The following is a 16,175-nucleotide window of genomic DNA, read 5'->3' on the forward strand; positions in this document are numbered from 1 at the left end:
GCGCCGGGTGTGCACGACGCCGGCCGGTCCATGGGTTGATGCCTGTGTCCATGTCAGAGCCGGCGTGGGGGTGGTTCCTCCGGAGCTGTTGGCGGAGTTGCGCAAGCGTCCGTCAGAGGAGCGCTTCTGTGTGGCCGTTCGAGGTGTTGCCGGATGTCAAGCCCAAGCGTGGCGCCATGTTGTTGGAGGTGCTAGCAACGAGAATGCGGTTTTCCTCGAGCAGAAGATGCGAGCGCACCTTGAGGAAGGACGGCAGTGGAGACAGCGTTGCTAATTTCCGGGCTCAGGTCCGTAGTGTATTGATGACCAGGGCCCGATTGGTAACCGGTGCGCTAACGTCACACAGGTTGTCCACCATGGTCTTCAGCTTACTGCAATATTGCATGATCGACAAGTCGCCCTGGCCATGGAACTATTGCTGGAGGTAAACGGCACGCTGAATGTGATTGTCAAGGAAGAGGCTGGAGATGGAGGACCAGACGCCGTAGGCCATGTCATGTCGTTGGGACGCAGAATGATTTCTTTGGAGATGGTGGTGTAGAGCCAGGACACAATGCTAGCTGGCGTCGATCTGAATCCATTCGACATCGACAAACTTGAGCCGCGCGTCGACGTGGTCCTTGAGGCCTAATTTGTGGAAGACAGCAGCGAAGAATGTGCTCCACTGGGAGCGAATGTTCACCAGTTGGATGGCAGCGGAGGATGCCACCGCCCGTGGACGAGGTCGAAGACGGGGATGAAGACATGGCGAGCACGTGGACGGAAGCGTGAAGCAGAGGATCGGTTTCAAGAATGCCAGCATGAGATGATGCTCAACATATTGATCATTAGTTGAGATACACACACACACACCGAATACAAGCGCACCAACGTGCAGCAACTAATTTCCTATTTTATAGCCAACGCACGATAGATATGCTGGTAGTGGTGGCGTCAGAATAGGTCCTGTATAACCGATACATGCTGCTCTGCCTTCTTGAATTGCTTGCTATGTTCTGTATACTTGACGATATAATCTCGCTGAACGTCTAGTAACTCTCTTGTAGCTAAGGCGCCTAAGATAGTATCATTGACTTGTGAATCTAAATGGTTAGTTTCTATGCATCGCATTTGGTTTGTTCCTGCTGCAGCTGGTGGTCGTCGTGCCTGGCCTTCTGCTCCATCTCCGATAGCTCCTCCGTCGACGTCGGGGACCTGTGGTCGAGCCAAGCGATGATGTCGCGGAAGACGGTGTGGATGTTGTCGGGCGACTCGCCGGAGGTAAGGGCGTGCCACATGCCCGGGTAGAGCTTGAGCGTCTTGTCCTGGCTCGCCGCCGACCGGAATAACAGCTCGCTCACCGACGGGTCCGTCACCTTGTCCGCCCCGCCGTGCACGATCAGGAAAGGCAATGACACCTACGGAACCATCAAGCGGTCATTATTTTTTCAACTAAATCAAAGTGGTAAATATATTAGTCTAAAAATTTCATAACTTTGTTACATTTTGCAAATATACAGGAGATAGCTAAGCTATAAAAGTAATATTAATATTAGAAAGATGGCCATATTTAAAACCGTGTAGATCCGATGCAAGATCGCAACATGCCACGCTCGTGACCTGAGTTCAATACCCGGCGAGAGCGAGGATGCAGACACCTTTCAAAAGAATATAAAAATTGTATATTTTCTTCGTTCATAAATATAAGATGTATCTTATTTTGAAAAATCATCAAAAGTAAATCTTTACCATTAATTTCTCTTAAAATATTATATCAATTGCTATAAAATCAACATCATACTAAAAATAGTTGCTATAAAATCAATATCATACTGAAAATACTATGACAGATGGAGTATCTTTCTATCATGATGGAGCATTTGCCGGTCAACCCTATCGCACGTGGATCCACGTCCGTATAGGAAAGAGAAGTGAACAATAATGACCGATTAATTTTGTCAAACAACCAACTAATTGGACAGGGACGGTCATTATGGTAGGAGTAGAAGTACATATATAATTACCTAGCTAGATCTTGCATGTTGACCTAACCACTTAATCAATTTGGAGGATGAGATTCATGCCTAATAATATAACTAGTGGAGCAGGTTCCTCTACACATAAGCAGCTCTCACGTGCATGTTAATCTAGATACATGGTCAGTAAATTAAAGGAGAAAAAAAAGCGTTGCTATAATCGAGGCATCTGATTTTTGCCTTCTCTTCAGCGATGAATATGAGCTCCACAATCTTCATCTAACGATAATCCCTATTTCTTCTTCCTCCAGAGCTGCTCCCTCCTCATGCCACTATTCTTCTTCTCCAAGACGTCGGCGTGACACGCTCCCCCGGTCCACCCTCTTGCACTCGTCTCCAGCGGTGTCCCGCTGCCGGATCCACTCACCCGCCTCATTAACCCGGTTCCGCTCGCCCATGCCTTGGCACTACCCATCCGGTCCTCCTCCACCGTCCGTGACCGACGACGTCCTAGCTGCCTCGCCGCTCCATCGGCCTGGTTTCTTTCTCTAGGAGCTCTTCTAAGTCCAGCGACTAAAGAAGCCCCCTAACCCCTGCCTGCGGCTGCCGTTGTTCGTCGGCCGAGACAATGATCTCGTTTTCAGGTGCATGATCATTAGGAGGCGTGAAAAAAGAAGAAGATGTGAGCTGACCTGGGGTAGGAGGTTGGCTTCGAGGTCCAAGCTGACCTTGAGGAGCTCGTATGCGGTCTTGAGGCGTGGCTTGCCCTTGTAGCAGTAGGGGTTTTCCCGGATCTCATCTCTCTTCTCCTGAGTCTTGTATGCCGAGTCGATGACGTCGTTCGTGGGCACGATCCTCCAGGTCGGGATGATGCTGGTCATCGCCCTCAGGATGTTCACCACCACAGGATGTGGCCTCATCTCATCTGCGATCTTGCACATGGGCGCCACGAGCACGGCGCCGGTCCAGAAGTCCGGGCGGGCGCGGTGGAGGAGGAGCGCCACCGCGCCGCCCATCGACTCGCCCAGAAGGAACCTGCTGCAGGTCTGGTTTCCGTGGGAGTACTGGCGGACGACGGAGGTGAAGAAGTCGTCGCAGTCGGTGACGAGGGCCTGGAAGTCCGGGACGTAGCCCTGGAGGCCGTCGGAGCGGCCGTGTCCCTCGTAGTCGAGGCCGTAGACGGCGTACCCGGCCCGCGCCAGGCGCTCCCCGGTGCCGCGCATCGTCACCGCGCACTCAACCGCGTACCCTGTGAATTGTATTCATTCGTTCATCCATGGAAGCAGCCAGTATGGCAATCAGAAAGCAGATCAAAGGCAAGAAGCAACGTATAACCGACCATGGCACAGGAAGACGAGCGCCTTTGGGATTGGTTTCTTGGGCAGCCATCTGCAGGTGAAGAGCCTCATCCCCCGCGAGTTCACAACGTACTCCTGCAGATGAGATGCGCATGCAGTTCCAATTCCATCCATTCGGATTAATACTATATGTACTACAGGTTATCTTAGATTTAGACGGATGGATGTTTTAATTTACCTCTTGGTATTCGACATGGCCATGATCTCCGTTGCTCATCGCGCGCGCTTTCTGTTTCTTCCTTGGCTTTCCCTCAACACGCCCGAAAGGAATCTGCCGCTGCCGGGGAAGAAGACCAAATCAAGAGATCTGCCTGCTAGTCGATGGTGGGATGGGTGGTTGACTACTGGCAGAGCAGAGATAAAAAGACAGGACATCAGAGATCGATGGTTATCAATTCGTGGGGGGGGGGGGGCGTCTCAATATATAGAGAGAAAGAGATTATTCATTCAACGAGGACGTGCGTGTGCAACATTTAAATATGAATCAGCTAGCCAATGAATTGAATGGATAACAATTCAATTCAACGGATGCCATTCCTTGCAGATATTTTTTTTAAAGAAGAAGAAAACGATATATATATACACCTATATTATCAATAATTAAATAGGATCAGGACAACGTCCCTGACGGTGACCTGTGAGATTAGGTGCATCTCACATTTGTCAACGCCATCAACTACATACTCTACCACCAACGGTAGTAATGGATGGCATCTTTCTATACACTACACCCAGGTACCCAACCAAGTAACTACAAATTAAGCCTCACCAGTCACTGCAACAAATATCAAATTAAAATAACAGCTACTAAGTAGATTCGATCGAATAACTTAATTCATTTACAATTAAGATGCTATTGGAAACCACAGAAGCTTGTTTGTTTCGCTAACTGCACTTGTCTTATGTTAACTGTAAGCCTAAAAGATTCAAGCTATAATGAAACAGATGCTGCCCTCTCTTCTAGCTATTTGATGATGTCTGAAAACACAATATCAATGTTTTCCTTAGGTTCACTAGAAGTCAGAGCATGTAGCACATCCCTGGGTAGATCTTCAGTGTCTTATCTAATGTATATAGTGCCTCACTTACAGATGGGTCGGTCACAACATCATCACCGCCATGAACTATGATGAATGGTATCCAAGATTTATTTTCGACAATGTGCTCGTAAATAACAGCGTTACCTTCATTGATTAGGGATTGAGTAAGAAACGAGAGATACGATATAGACAGATTCGGGTCTCCGATTGGAGTAACACCCTACATCCTGTATGGATGTTGATGTATATATATTTTCTCGAGTACAAGCAATGGAGCTATCCTATTAAAAGGAGTAGATCGGATCTAAACTAAACTAGAGATGAAGTCGCCGAGTATCTCCTATGATTTTGGTGCTTGTGTCGAGATGTGTATGCCTTGAGTTGCGGTCGTCCTTTTCCTCAAGGGGTCTGGGTCACCGCCTTATATAGAGCTAATGTACTGCCTTCTATCCAGCCGTAATTAATAGGGAGTCCTTCATCTTATCCACCAAGACAAAGTATATAGATCCAGCCAAGATACTAGTCGTACTTGAGTTGGGTAATCAATCGAGACCTTCTAGTATACATCTTCTAGATTTTCGGGTGTATTAGATATCGTAGATTCGGTTTCACAATATCCGGAGTTGTTAAGTATGCGCGCGGTGTACCCTGTCTGTATATGATGTATTCCTTATGCATATATACCCCATAGTTAGATATTCAATAGTAGCCCCCTAACTCTGCTCAGGAGAAAAGGTTTTCACAAGTCCCCACTCGAGTACTACCAAGTCTAAACCTGGTCGAGTAAAGTGGATCAGGCTTGCAGTTGAAAGAATCGAGCAAAAACGGATCCTATTCTGAGTACCGAGTGGAAACGTAATTGGGTTGAGCGCCCTGTTGTTAACCGCACTCAAGACTCGAAAAATGACTAAAAAACTTGACTAATCGACACCCGACTCTAAGTAGAGTTAAAAAACCTTCAAAATTTGAACCGTTGGCTATATGAGCATTTAATGCGCGTAGACGGGTGTGCAGAGATTTGCCCAACGCCATCATCTCACCTTTCACCCGATCGAGGTGCCACAAAGATGGGAGTGGTTACCAAAAAGGCGATAAACTTTGGACTATTTAACCATATAAACCTGGACTGTAGCAATTCCATCGCTCTCGTCACCAGCTTTCTCATACAAGCTTTCATCTTTCTTCGCCCAAACAAGCGCCGCTGCCGGAAAACTTACATCCATGGATTCTGGTTCCCCCGCGAAGACCTCTACTCCTTCCTCGCCAGAGAAGAAGTTTGACTCGAAGACCGTCGGCGCCTTGCCTGAGCAGCTAGATGAGATGAGGCGCATGACTAAAGCTTGGGCGATCTCATCGATACAAGAATCAAGACTAAAAGAGTTTGAAGCTGAAGGAATAGTGCCTCATCATGATTTGGTCAACTGGAGGCCTGCATCTGGTGATGAGTTCCCATCCTACCGATTCGACTAGGATATCATGGTTTTCGAGTCCTTCTTTCGCTGCGGTTTCAATGGTCCCCCTTTTAAGTTCCTTATTTTCGTACTCGATTTCTACCAAATTGTGCCCCACCATCTGAATCCGAACTCGATCACTATGTTGAGTGTTTTTATCTATATGTGCAAAACTTTTCTTGGTATCGAGCTGAGTCTAAATTTATTTTAGTATTTCTAACATCTAAAGAGGAACAATAAGAAAAAATGTGTCAAAGGTTGTGGCTTCCAGTTGCGACCTGGAATGAAAAACTCCTATATCCCAGTCACTTTAATCTCCTTCTGGTAAAAGGATTGAAAAAAACACTGGTTTTATGTCTTCAACCCTGACCCAGTCAGCTCCCCCTTAGCCTATGGAGGCCTCTTTTCCCTACAAAATCCACCCTGGTCGAAGAAGCACCGCGAATCCAATGACACCGCCTACTACGTCATGAAGATTAGTGAACTTAGGCTAAGTGGCATAATTGTGTGGCACGTGGCTAAAGACTTCATTAGTCAGAGATTGAGTCCTTTGAAAGCACGGGATCGCTTTGTATGGGAGTATTCTGGAGACAATGATAGCTCCAAGGACGCGGTTGGAGGTACAATTTATATAGCAATTTGCTACTTTTGTTATCGCAGTCAAGCTCTTTCGAGTGACTTTTTCTTTCTTTTTATAGCTCTGTCTCCTTCAGATATTACTAGTTAGAGATCGAGTCCTTTGAAAGCACGAGATCGCTTTGCATGGGAGTATTCTAGAGACAATGATATCTCCAAGGACGCGATCGGAGGTAAGATTTATATAGCAATATGTTGCTTCTGTTATCGCAGTCATGCTCTTTCGAGTGATTTTTTCTTTCTTTTTATAGTTGTGTCTCCTCCAGATATTGCTGCTTGATTGGGAAAACTATTCTCTAAAGAAGCACAAGAATACTCTGTACAACCCTACTCCCTCGTGAACCCTCGACCAGAGGTGAGGATTCCATTAAGTAAGAAATTATCACTAATTGTTGCTTGTTCAACCTGATTCGACTTTTTGATTTTAGGTCCCAATCTTTCATCAAGAGCACATCCTCACGACTGAGGTCCTTGATCTTGATGACACTTCCTCCTCTGGCGTCGGCGATAAGCAAAACCCCCACTCCACAACTAGTGGTGTTGCCAAAAAAGCTAAGGCCAAGGGGAAAACTCCAGTCGATCAAAAAGCCGAAGGGTCTCTTCGATCCAAGAGATCGTCTTTGCTATATGATCTGTTACCCCTCAAGCGTACTCGAAGAAAGAGCCAACTGGTACTGACATCGAATTGTCATGTGATTATTTAGTTACTACTCTAACTATCGAGCATTTACCCATCAACGCCTAGTTTGATTGTGGCATTTCTTGCAGGAGACCACTGGATCTCCTACTCGATCGCCCCCTCGAGCAACCAGCACGTCTGATGAATCGGTAGGAAAGGTAACTCGAGTTACCTCTCCCACATTGGTCATTCTTCTAAGTATTTACTCGATAAGTCCAGAATGATGATAAGTCATTATAGGCTAATTTCCTGCAGGCGATGACAACTTTGGCTTCATCGGACCCCCAGACCTTACCTTCAGCACAACCAATCAAAGCTGCCAGTATGATGCAGAGGAAATTAATAATCAAGAGGAAGAAGTGAAGTATTTTTGCCCGCATCCCAATCGCCACAAGGTTAGATCAGATTATTTGTCTTGGTTCGCGATCTTCCTTCTTGTTTCTCCCCAGTCGATAGTAGGTTGCCATGCCCGGAGTCGGAGAAGGAAACAAGTGTCCCAGCCAACCAGCCAGTTCCAGCTTCTTCTGATGTGCCACTTCCGCATCCTCGAGTAGAGAAAACTTCTACAGACACGCCCAAGGGAAGCTCAGAGCCTACTGCGACCACAACCCTTGTACCAACTGTTGATCCTTGGGCAGTGATAGAGGCTCACATAGGAGCTGCCAAGGCTCAATATATGGCGATCAACCATGTTGTTCATTAAAGAGCCCTTGAGGAGAAGGATAAGGAGCTAGCCATTCACCATGAGAGGATTAAAGGTTGGTTTTACCCACAGATCACTAGTATGTGATTCGAGCATCAGACAACTAATGATGATTGCCTTTGTTTACTTTCTCGGAACTCAAAGCTAACCCGAAGATCCAACTCCAAGTTGTTGCTGAGTCAACAAAGGTCCATAGGAAGGATGCTGATTAGCGAGAAGAACTCAGGGGTGCCCTGAAGGAAGCAGAAGCTGAGCGGGATGCAAATGCTGATGCTCTAAAGAAGGCATAAAGTGACCGAGACACCATGGTTGTCAGTCGGGACACTGCGGTTACAACTCTTCAAAAGTTGAGAGAACAGACTCTTGATCGCATGAACCAATCGGCCTCCATAAGCGTCGTGACAATGCTTAGTCTCCTCAAGAGAAACAACCCCCACCTCGACACATCAGCAGTGATGGAGGGGTTTAGGTGCTTAGCAGAGGAAGCACTAGACATTATTCAGAGTATCAAGTATTAGATCCCTACCTTCATCGATCTTTAGCACTTATCCTGCCTAACGACGAGAGCGAGGGTAGCCCTTCTAACTGACTTGACTCGGAATATTTGAAACTTGTTCCATGACTTAGGGATGTCTATAAACATTACTGATATTTTGTATGTCTAATATGCTATTACCTGCTACTTCCTTATCGATGAAATAGAGTTAGCACAAGTAGATGCAAATATTGATTAGTAAATCCTGTGACCATCCTCAAGTTTAGTTGACCGAATATCCGTTAACACCTGAAAGCTCAACTAAACATATTGTTAAATGTATGGTTCTCGAGTAATCACTCAATATTACCATGAGAAAATAAATAAAGACTAGTACAAAACTAGAGAAAAGAAAATAACATGACAATTTTTGCAAACTTTTACCGACTTGCGTATTTAACCAGCATACGAACATGAACTCGATAGAGAGCACATGTTGGATCGACTAAACTTCAGAACCTTGTGGGCCGTTAGACGTGAGATGTCTGACAATCTCTTGTGCTGTTATGCCTTATGAGGTGTAGTTGTCTATCATCGAGTCAACACATGCCTCCGTTGGTCTTATCCAATGTGGTCGAAGCAAAGCTAGATAAATTTTTGCAAAAAATATATATGTACGAAATATAGTATTATTATGTAGCCCCTGACTCTATGGTCAAAGAGAAGATTTCTCGATTGTAGAGTAAGAAAGAACATACCTACTCCATCGAAAATGCACAATGTAGCCCCTGGACTTTCTGCTCAATGACTAAACCAAATGGAGAATAAAGTCATAGCATCAAAAGTATACGATGTAGCCCCTGACTCTCTATTTAATGTGATAATCAAGACAGAGAGTTGAGCTGTAGCATCAGATATATACTCGACGTGGCCCTTGACCCATTGCTCAATGACTGAATTGAGTGGAAAGTGAAGCATAAGCACTCATATTATGAAATGTAGCCCCTGACTCTCTGTTTAATGTGATAATCAAGACAGAGAGTTGAGCTATAGCATCAGATATATACTCGACGTGGCCCTTGACCCATTGCTCAATGATTGAATTGAGTGGAAAGTGAAGCATAAGCGCTCATATTATGAAATGTTGCCTCCGACTCTCGGATTGATGTGATAATCAAAACAGAGAGTGAAGCAGAAGCATTGAAAATATGTGATGTAGCCCCCAACTCTCTGTTTGATATGATAATCAAGACAGGGAGTAGAGCGTAAGCATCAACACATTACTTTCAACCATGTGCTCGATGGAGACCGGCCCCAGTTACATAGCTGTAATTATGTCATAGTCACTGAGTGAATTCAAACTGCCGGGTAGGTGAACATTAAAAATCCATTCCCATTCGTGCTCGTTTGCATTGCAACTCCTGATTTGATGTTTCATAATGACGCAACATCCCTCTGCACTAGGATTGGACATGCCATAATGTTTCGGCAACGTCTTGACTTCGTCCAACTCGTCAACCTGTGAACGCCATGCGATCGAGGCATCCTAAAAAACACTATTGGATCTTGACGATCCTATTTCTATAGTAGGACCTGTTCCCACGACTATAAATAGGGGGGATGTGAGGTCATTTGTTCTTCATCCCCATATACTTCTATTCTTCCTAGCGCATTGCTCAGTAGCACTTGTAGTGATTGAGACCATGGCCTCCACTCCACCATCATGTTTCGAGCAAAGCCAAGAAATTGAAGAAGCGGGATCCCTCACCCCAAAGCCTCTCGCCATCGTTCTGTTGAGAACCATCATCATCTCCTCTGACAAGGAGGAGTCGAGTGAGAGGCCTAGGAGAAGAGAGTGCAGAGAATCCGCCGGAGGTTATTAACCCTTCACCTAGCATCTCCAGCGCTTCCTCAACGCCTATGTCGCGGAATGAGAGACACGAACTGCGAGGGAGGGGGATGAAGATGGTGGTGATTTTGACGAGGTCATTGACCAAGTTGCCAATGAGGTCTTCGGTGATGGAGCCCTCGAGCCTCCTGTGGCAAAGAAAGCACGGTCGCCATATCTATCGACAACTGCTAGATCGCCTCTGTGTCCTACCGAGGGTCCTTTGACATTACCGGCGTCGGTCAACAACTCCAGCGAGGACAAGGTCTTCACCTCTGGCACTCTCCCTAGTCCTTACGCTGGTCGATGGCTAGTCCCTAGGGTAATTAGCTGCTGTCTCAAGGAGGAACATAAGAGGTTCCTCCACTCGTTGTATGGAAAGTAGGCCCTTCCCTGTTTGCAAGAGCTAGGTGGATCTTTTCTGTCAACTTTGCACTAGTTGTTTGCACACAGGTCAGAAGGAAAAGAAAAAAAATATAATCAAGTAGTTAATCGACTCAAATGTAATTGACCTTCCTTCGAGTTACATTGTCTATGAATAACACTGTCAAAGTTGATCGATATGCCATGAGTTCTCGAGTATCTCGCCATTTGGAGTAGATAGTCGCACTGATCCAGATCGAGTGACTTTGACTACTATGTAGGGTCCTTCCCACTTAGGTGATAACTTATGGCGCCGAGCCTATTTCTGCACCTTTCATAAAATAAGGTCCCCAACATCGAGTTTCCTGGGCTGAACTTTCTGACAGTGATATCTACGCAACACTTATTGATACTTAGCCGCTCAAATGGATGCTTGATCACGATACTCCTCGAGTAAATTGATATCGTCTACTCATAATTTCTCTTGCCCTTCTTCCGAGTATCTTTCCACTTGAGGCGATCCATACTTCAACTCGGTTAGGAGCATTGCTTCTGCTCCATAGACTTAAGAAGAAAGGAGTTTCACCGGTGGCCCTGTTAGTCGAGGTGCGAATGACCCATAGTACCGAGAGAAGTTCTTTCGCCCAACATTTCGAGTAGGATTTCAACCTGTCAAAGACTCGAGTCTTAATACCCTACAAGACTATACCATTTGCGTATTCCACTTGACCGTTGCTCTGATAGTGAGCTACTGAAGTGAAACATGTTTTAATGCCGAATTCTTTATAGAACACAATAAAGGTCCCGCTTTTGAACTGGCTACCATTATCTGTAATTACACGATGTGTAATGCTGTATTGAGTAATTATGCTCCTTATGAACTTCTTGGTTGCTTCTGCAGTGATTTTTCCTACGTGTTCGGCCTTGATCCACTTAGTGAACGTGTCGATAGCCACAAATAGGAACTTATAACTGCCTTGGGTCCTTGGGAATGATCTCAGGATATCCAAGCTCTAGATGAAGAAATATGTTGCAATTGTTTTACAGTATACCACCAATAATACTTCAACTTTATTCTCAAGTCAAACAACAACATAGCTCATAAGAATTGTAGCAACATAAAGATAGACATAAGACAATGATTAAACATTCTTAAACGTAAATAAAATCATAAAGTTCATATCATAGTTAAATTTGTCACGGTTCTGAAATAAAGGTGTAGGTGATGAAAACAACAAGTCAAAACAGTAGCAACACACAGCTACGTTTACTGGCCTTCAACCGGCGATAACGGTGAACTTCAAGTGTGAGACGAAGCACCACCACCTAAAAAAAATTATATCTCAGCACCAACACTCCTCTTACCATGTAAATACATAATACAAAGCGCTCCTACACCCGAAACCCTCAACCCGTCGCTCATAAGAGAACCACAAAACAACACATATATCCATCTACCGATAAAAGCAGCAGGGATTCATATTTTCATTTTTTCTGCAACTAATATCATAGAAAAAAACCACCCTTCTGGAAACGCCACAACAATGGCTAAAACTTTCGTGGAGAAATCATATTTTTATCATGTCAATAAGGGCCTCTAATCTACTGTTGAAAATAGCACTGGAAACTGTCCCAAAAAGTTTGACAAAACCTTTCACATTTTTTTCGTAATTAATCCACAAATCCAAAAATTCTAAATATTTTACAGAAGCTATAAAACTCTATTTATACCACTTTCTAGTTATAGTTTTTTGTATTTGAAGCCTCTACAGTGGTCAACTCATGCTCTGAACATGACTGAACTTTATGATGATGAAACAACAACAACAACTTTTAAGATGCCATAACTGGAGTTCTACTCATCCTATGATAACGTTCTTTACGTCATTGGAAAGATTATGAAAACTCTACAACTTCGCTTCAGATCGCACGCTAAAATTATCCCATTATGATGGCCAAAACTAGTTTGATCTATACTGTATAGATTCTTGATAGAGAAAATATAGTCAAAGTGAAACGATGATATATCTCAAACTATAGAGGCTATGAGGGTAATCTTGTGCCAAAAGAAAGGTATTGAAGTCCTCTAAAACTTTGTCCATGGTGGACAAATTTATTTCGGTCATTAACTTGTCCAAAAACGACGTTGAACAAAAACTGCACAAGCTGATGGATTTCGGAACGTGGACGAAATTGATTTCGACCAAACCTCCAACCGAATCCCCTCTAATCCGGGATTAAAACCTCATAAATTGACAAAACAGATGGGATTAGGGTGGCAAATCCTCACCTAGGGCAACCACGAGCAAGACGATGAGAACCCAATGATTCCCACCTCTTCCCTCCTCTTCTCCTTCTTCTCCTTCCCTTCCTTGCTGCAGCACAGAACAACAGCTCCACAAGATGCAGATGAGAGAGAATGGGGAGGAGCTCGGCACAAGGAAAAATAGGAGAGGAACTCCTACCTAGGTGAGAGGGGCGTCAGCCCCTTCTTCCTCCTCCTTCTGATCCTCTCCTCCTCTTTCTTTCTTGTTTTCTCCTCTCTAATTTTTCTTCTGCATGAAGTTTGGAAGAGGCAGGGGTGTCTGCTGTGGGGAAGAAAAGAGCAGGACTCTAGGGTTAGCCAGGGATTCGGTCTTTTTTTCCTCTTTAATCTCAAGCGTCCAAATTCGCAGCTTCATGTTCTGAACTCCAAACATAACATGTGAGTAGTCAAACGGAATTGTTTCGACGAGATCTAAGCATCCACGGTCTCCGATCGTCCATTTGAGCTATGGATCTAAAAGTCAATTTTTTGCATCCTCTTTAAAGTGCCCAGTCAACACCTATTTATATGATTTTTGGGGCATTACATAGGGTTTTTGTAATTCTCGGGGTATATCTTTATCTTTGGGAAGAGGATCCCTGGAAGAAAGAAAACTACTCACAAGTACCCAAGGTATCCTGTAACCGAGAAGGCTTATCTCCAAGAATAGGAAGGAAGAGTCCTGAGGATATACGATACCCCTATATATACACGGAACCAAAGGGCCATGCGGGGAGAAGCGAGAACAAGTCGTCACAAGCAATATGAGTTCCACAAATCCATACAAGCTAACAGAAGCTAAGAAAGAAGTCGCTGACTAGATTCAGATCCATCTAGGCTAGCTACACCCCCTTGTAATAGGCTCAGATCAATACAAGATAAATAGTATGTAGGTTTATTATCTCCAGGGAGGCTCGAACCTGTCTAAAAATCATTGTGTGTTAGATCGGCGTTCTACCAATCGTTGACACTACCTAATTTTCTTTGGCTATAACTTAAACATTGTTAGCAGTCCCTACTCCACAATCTGCTCATGCTAACTTAATTGGATTAGTTAAATGTTGAGCATTGCAAAGTGTAGGCTTCAACTCTGCAAGTGCTAATGAGGCTTGTTTAAAATTGTATTGATCTTTATTAGATCATGGACAAGTTTAGATAAAAAAAAACACAAGCTTCTCAGACCCACCAGCATTAATATGTTTGTGAAGCACATGAGACCAGGTTAGTACTCCTACACTATTCAGTTACTATGGTAACTTAAGCTAGCCTCTTGGAAAGTTCCCTTCATCATATCAGCTTCGACTACGTAGCTCTTCATCATCTTTTTTCTGTATGTTACCAGATTACACTTGCAACCAACAACTTATAAATTAGTTAGTTCATGTTACACCCATACTATGTGAAAAAAGGCCTTCAGTGACGGGTCATAACCGTCATTAATAATGGGTCCCGTACACGCCACCCCGAACACGTTACTGATGAGTCATCATTAGTGACAAGTCATAACCATGACGTATCACTAATGAAGTCATAAGTGATGGGTCATAACAGTAATCCGTCACTAATGATTGAACATAAATGATGGATCGTAACAGTGATCCGTCAACCCATCACTTATGACTGATGAACGTTTTTCTTATTTTTTGGACACGAAAAAGGTCAAAAAATATTTTTTTCACCCGAGCCATCCCAACGCAAGAGCCCATCGCATATGCCCCACAAGCCACACTATTTTTAAACTGTTTTTCAGTCTACGTTCCGTGGGCCTCAAACCTGCAACCTCCCTTGCATGCGTAGCTCTTTTATCGCCTCACCTATCACGTAGTTGTGATAGAAACCAAATATTTTATCCTTTTAACCTTCTCTGCTGAAGGTTATAGGTGACCCGTCACTAAATACTTAATATTAGTGATGGATCGTAATCTTGATCCATCACTGATGACTGATTTTTCCAAATTCAACAGGGGTTACATTTTACATATAAATTTTTTCTTCATCCAAATTTGTACAAATGTTTTATGAATTTCTGAATATCTCATCCAAACGATCGCAATTTGACAGGTAACCTAGAGTGCCTTTGGTAAAACGGGTATAACTTTTGCATACAGACTTCGATTTCGATGTTTTTTATTCTACAGACATCTACCCAAAAGTTACATCAATTTCTCCCTAACTTTGTCAGATTCGACAATTTTTTTAGGCCAAATTCAGCCTGGAAGATTGAGTTTTCACCCCCTAAAGTTTCTGCACCACTTTCAGAACGCGCGTTTGTTCCATAGCCACCACCCCTTACATCAAACTTGAGCAGAAATATACAATGATTCATATTCTAGTGCTGCTGAGGTGAGAAAAAATAAGAGAAAAATAAAAAAATATAGCATCATGAAAAGTCCATCATCATTGTGGACTGTCTCAATAATTTTCCATATGCAAAAACCTAGTAGGTGATAGCATCCTCCTGAGGTAGCTTTTAATTCTTTTATATGTTTACATATTGTTATACTAAAAACTACAAAAGCAAAGTAAATATTATAAAATCCAGGGAAGCAAGCCTTTTATAGAAACTCTAGGTTATATGCAGTGTACCTAGATTTACTTAACATATGACTGCACATAATAGCACTAGCTATATGCCTGTATATGTTATTTTTTATTGTAAGAAGCAACTACTACGAAGTGGTAGGAGCAGAAATACAAAAGCACAAAAGCAAACCGTATAAATCTCGGTGGCAATGAAAAACTAAAAAAAGATGCCAATTAAGCAAGCATAGAGTTTAACTTTCTTCCATATCACTCAGTAGTACCCTAAGCAATTGTAAACAAATAAGTATATTTGGCAAAATAATATTCATAGAGAATTTTATTTCCCCTATTATCATCGAACAACTGTAATGTACTTTAAAGTGATTAGACAGACTCTGAAAGGATAACGAATATAGCAAAGAACAACATAGAGATGAGAAATGGTGCTAGATGCGAACATAAACCTGCACACAAACATCACCTAGATTGTGAATATCTTCACTAGTGATGGGTCACAACTTGACCAATCACTAATGACTGGCCTAAGATGATTCATTACTGATGAGTTGGTTATTAGTGATGAGTCACAACTTGATCCATCATTAAATAGCCTAGGATGGCCTATCCCTGATGAGTCATCATTAGTGACTGGTCACAACTTGACCCGTCACTAATGACTGACCTAGGATGCCCCGTCACTGATGAGTCATCATTAGTGATGGGTCATAACTATGACCCGTCACTATTCTCCTTTGTCTGTTTTTCATGTAGTGCCATAATATTTTTTGTATTAATTTAG

General features: G+C 43.5%; 1 protein-coding gene across 2 annotated transcripts; it reads right to left on the reverse strand.

Annotated features, from left to right (window-relative positions):
- Nucleotides 1-784: 784 nt before the first annotated feature.
- On the reverse strand, nt 785-3,736 carry LOC133904376 (caffeoylshikimate esterase-like). 2 transcript variants are annotated; one of them, XM_062345841.1, is made up of 4 exons: nt 3,492-3,735; nt 3,295-3,388; nt 2,648-3,204; nt 785-1,397 (listed from the first exon to the last, which is right to left on the reverse strand). In XM_062345841.1, exons 1-4 carry the CDS (start codon nt 3,528-3,530, stop codon nt 1,098-1,100), a joined length of 990 nt encoding a protein of 329 aa, XP_062201825.1. In that variant the 5' UTR covers nt 3,531-3,735; the 3' UTR covers nt 785-1,097. The 2 variants fall into 2 exon arrangements, with proteins under 2 accessions (XP_062201825.1, XP_062201826.1); XM_062345842.1 differs by lacking the exon at nt 785-1,397 and adding an exon at nt 2,075-2,558 and having other exon boundaries at nt 3,492-3,736.
- Nucleotides 3,737-16,175: the final 12,439 nt, after the last annotated feature.

Source organism: Phragmites australis, chromosome 22, assembly GCF_958298935.1.
Source record: "Phragmites australis chromosome 22, lpPhrAust1.1, whole genome shotgun sequence".
Lineage (NCBI taxonomy): Eukaryota > Viridiplantae > Streptophyta > Magnoliopsida > Poales > Poaceae > Phragmites > Phragmites australis.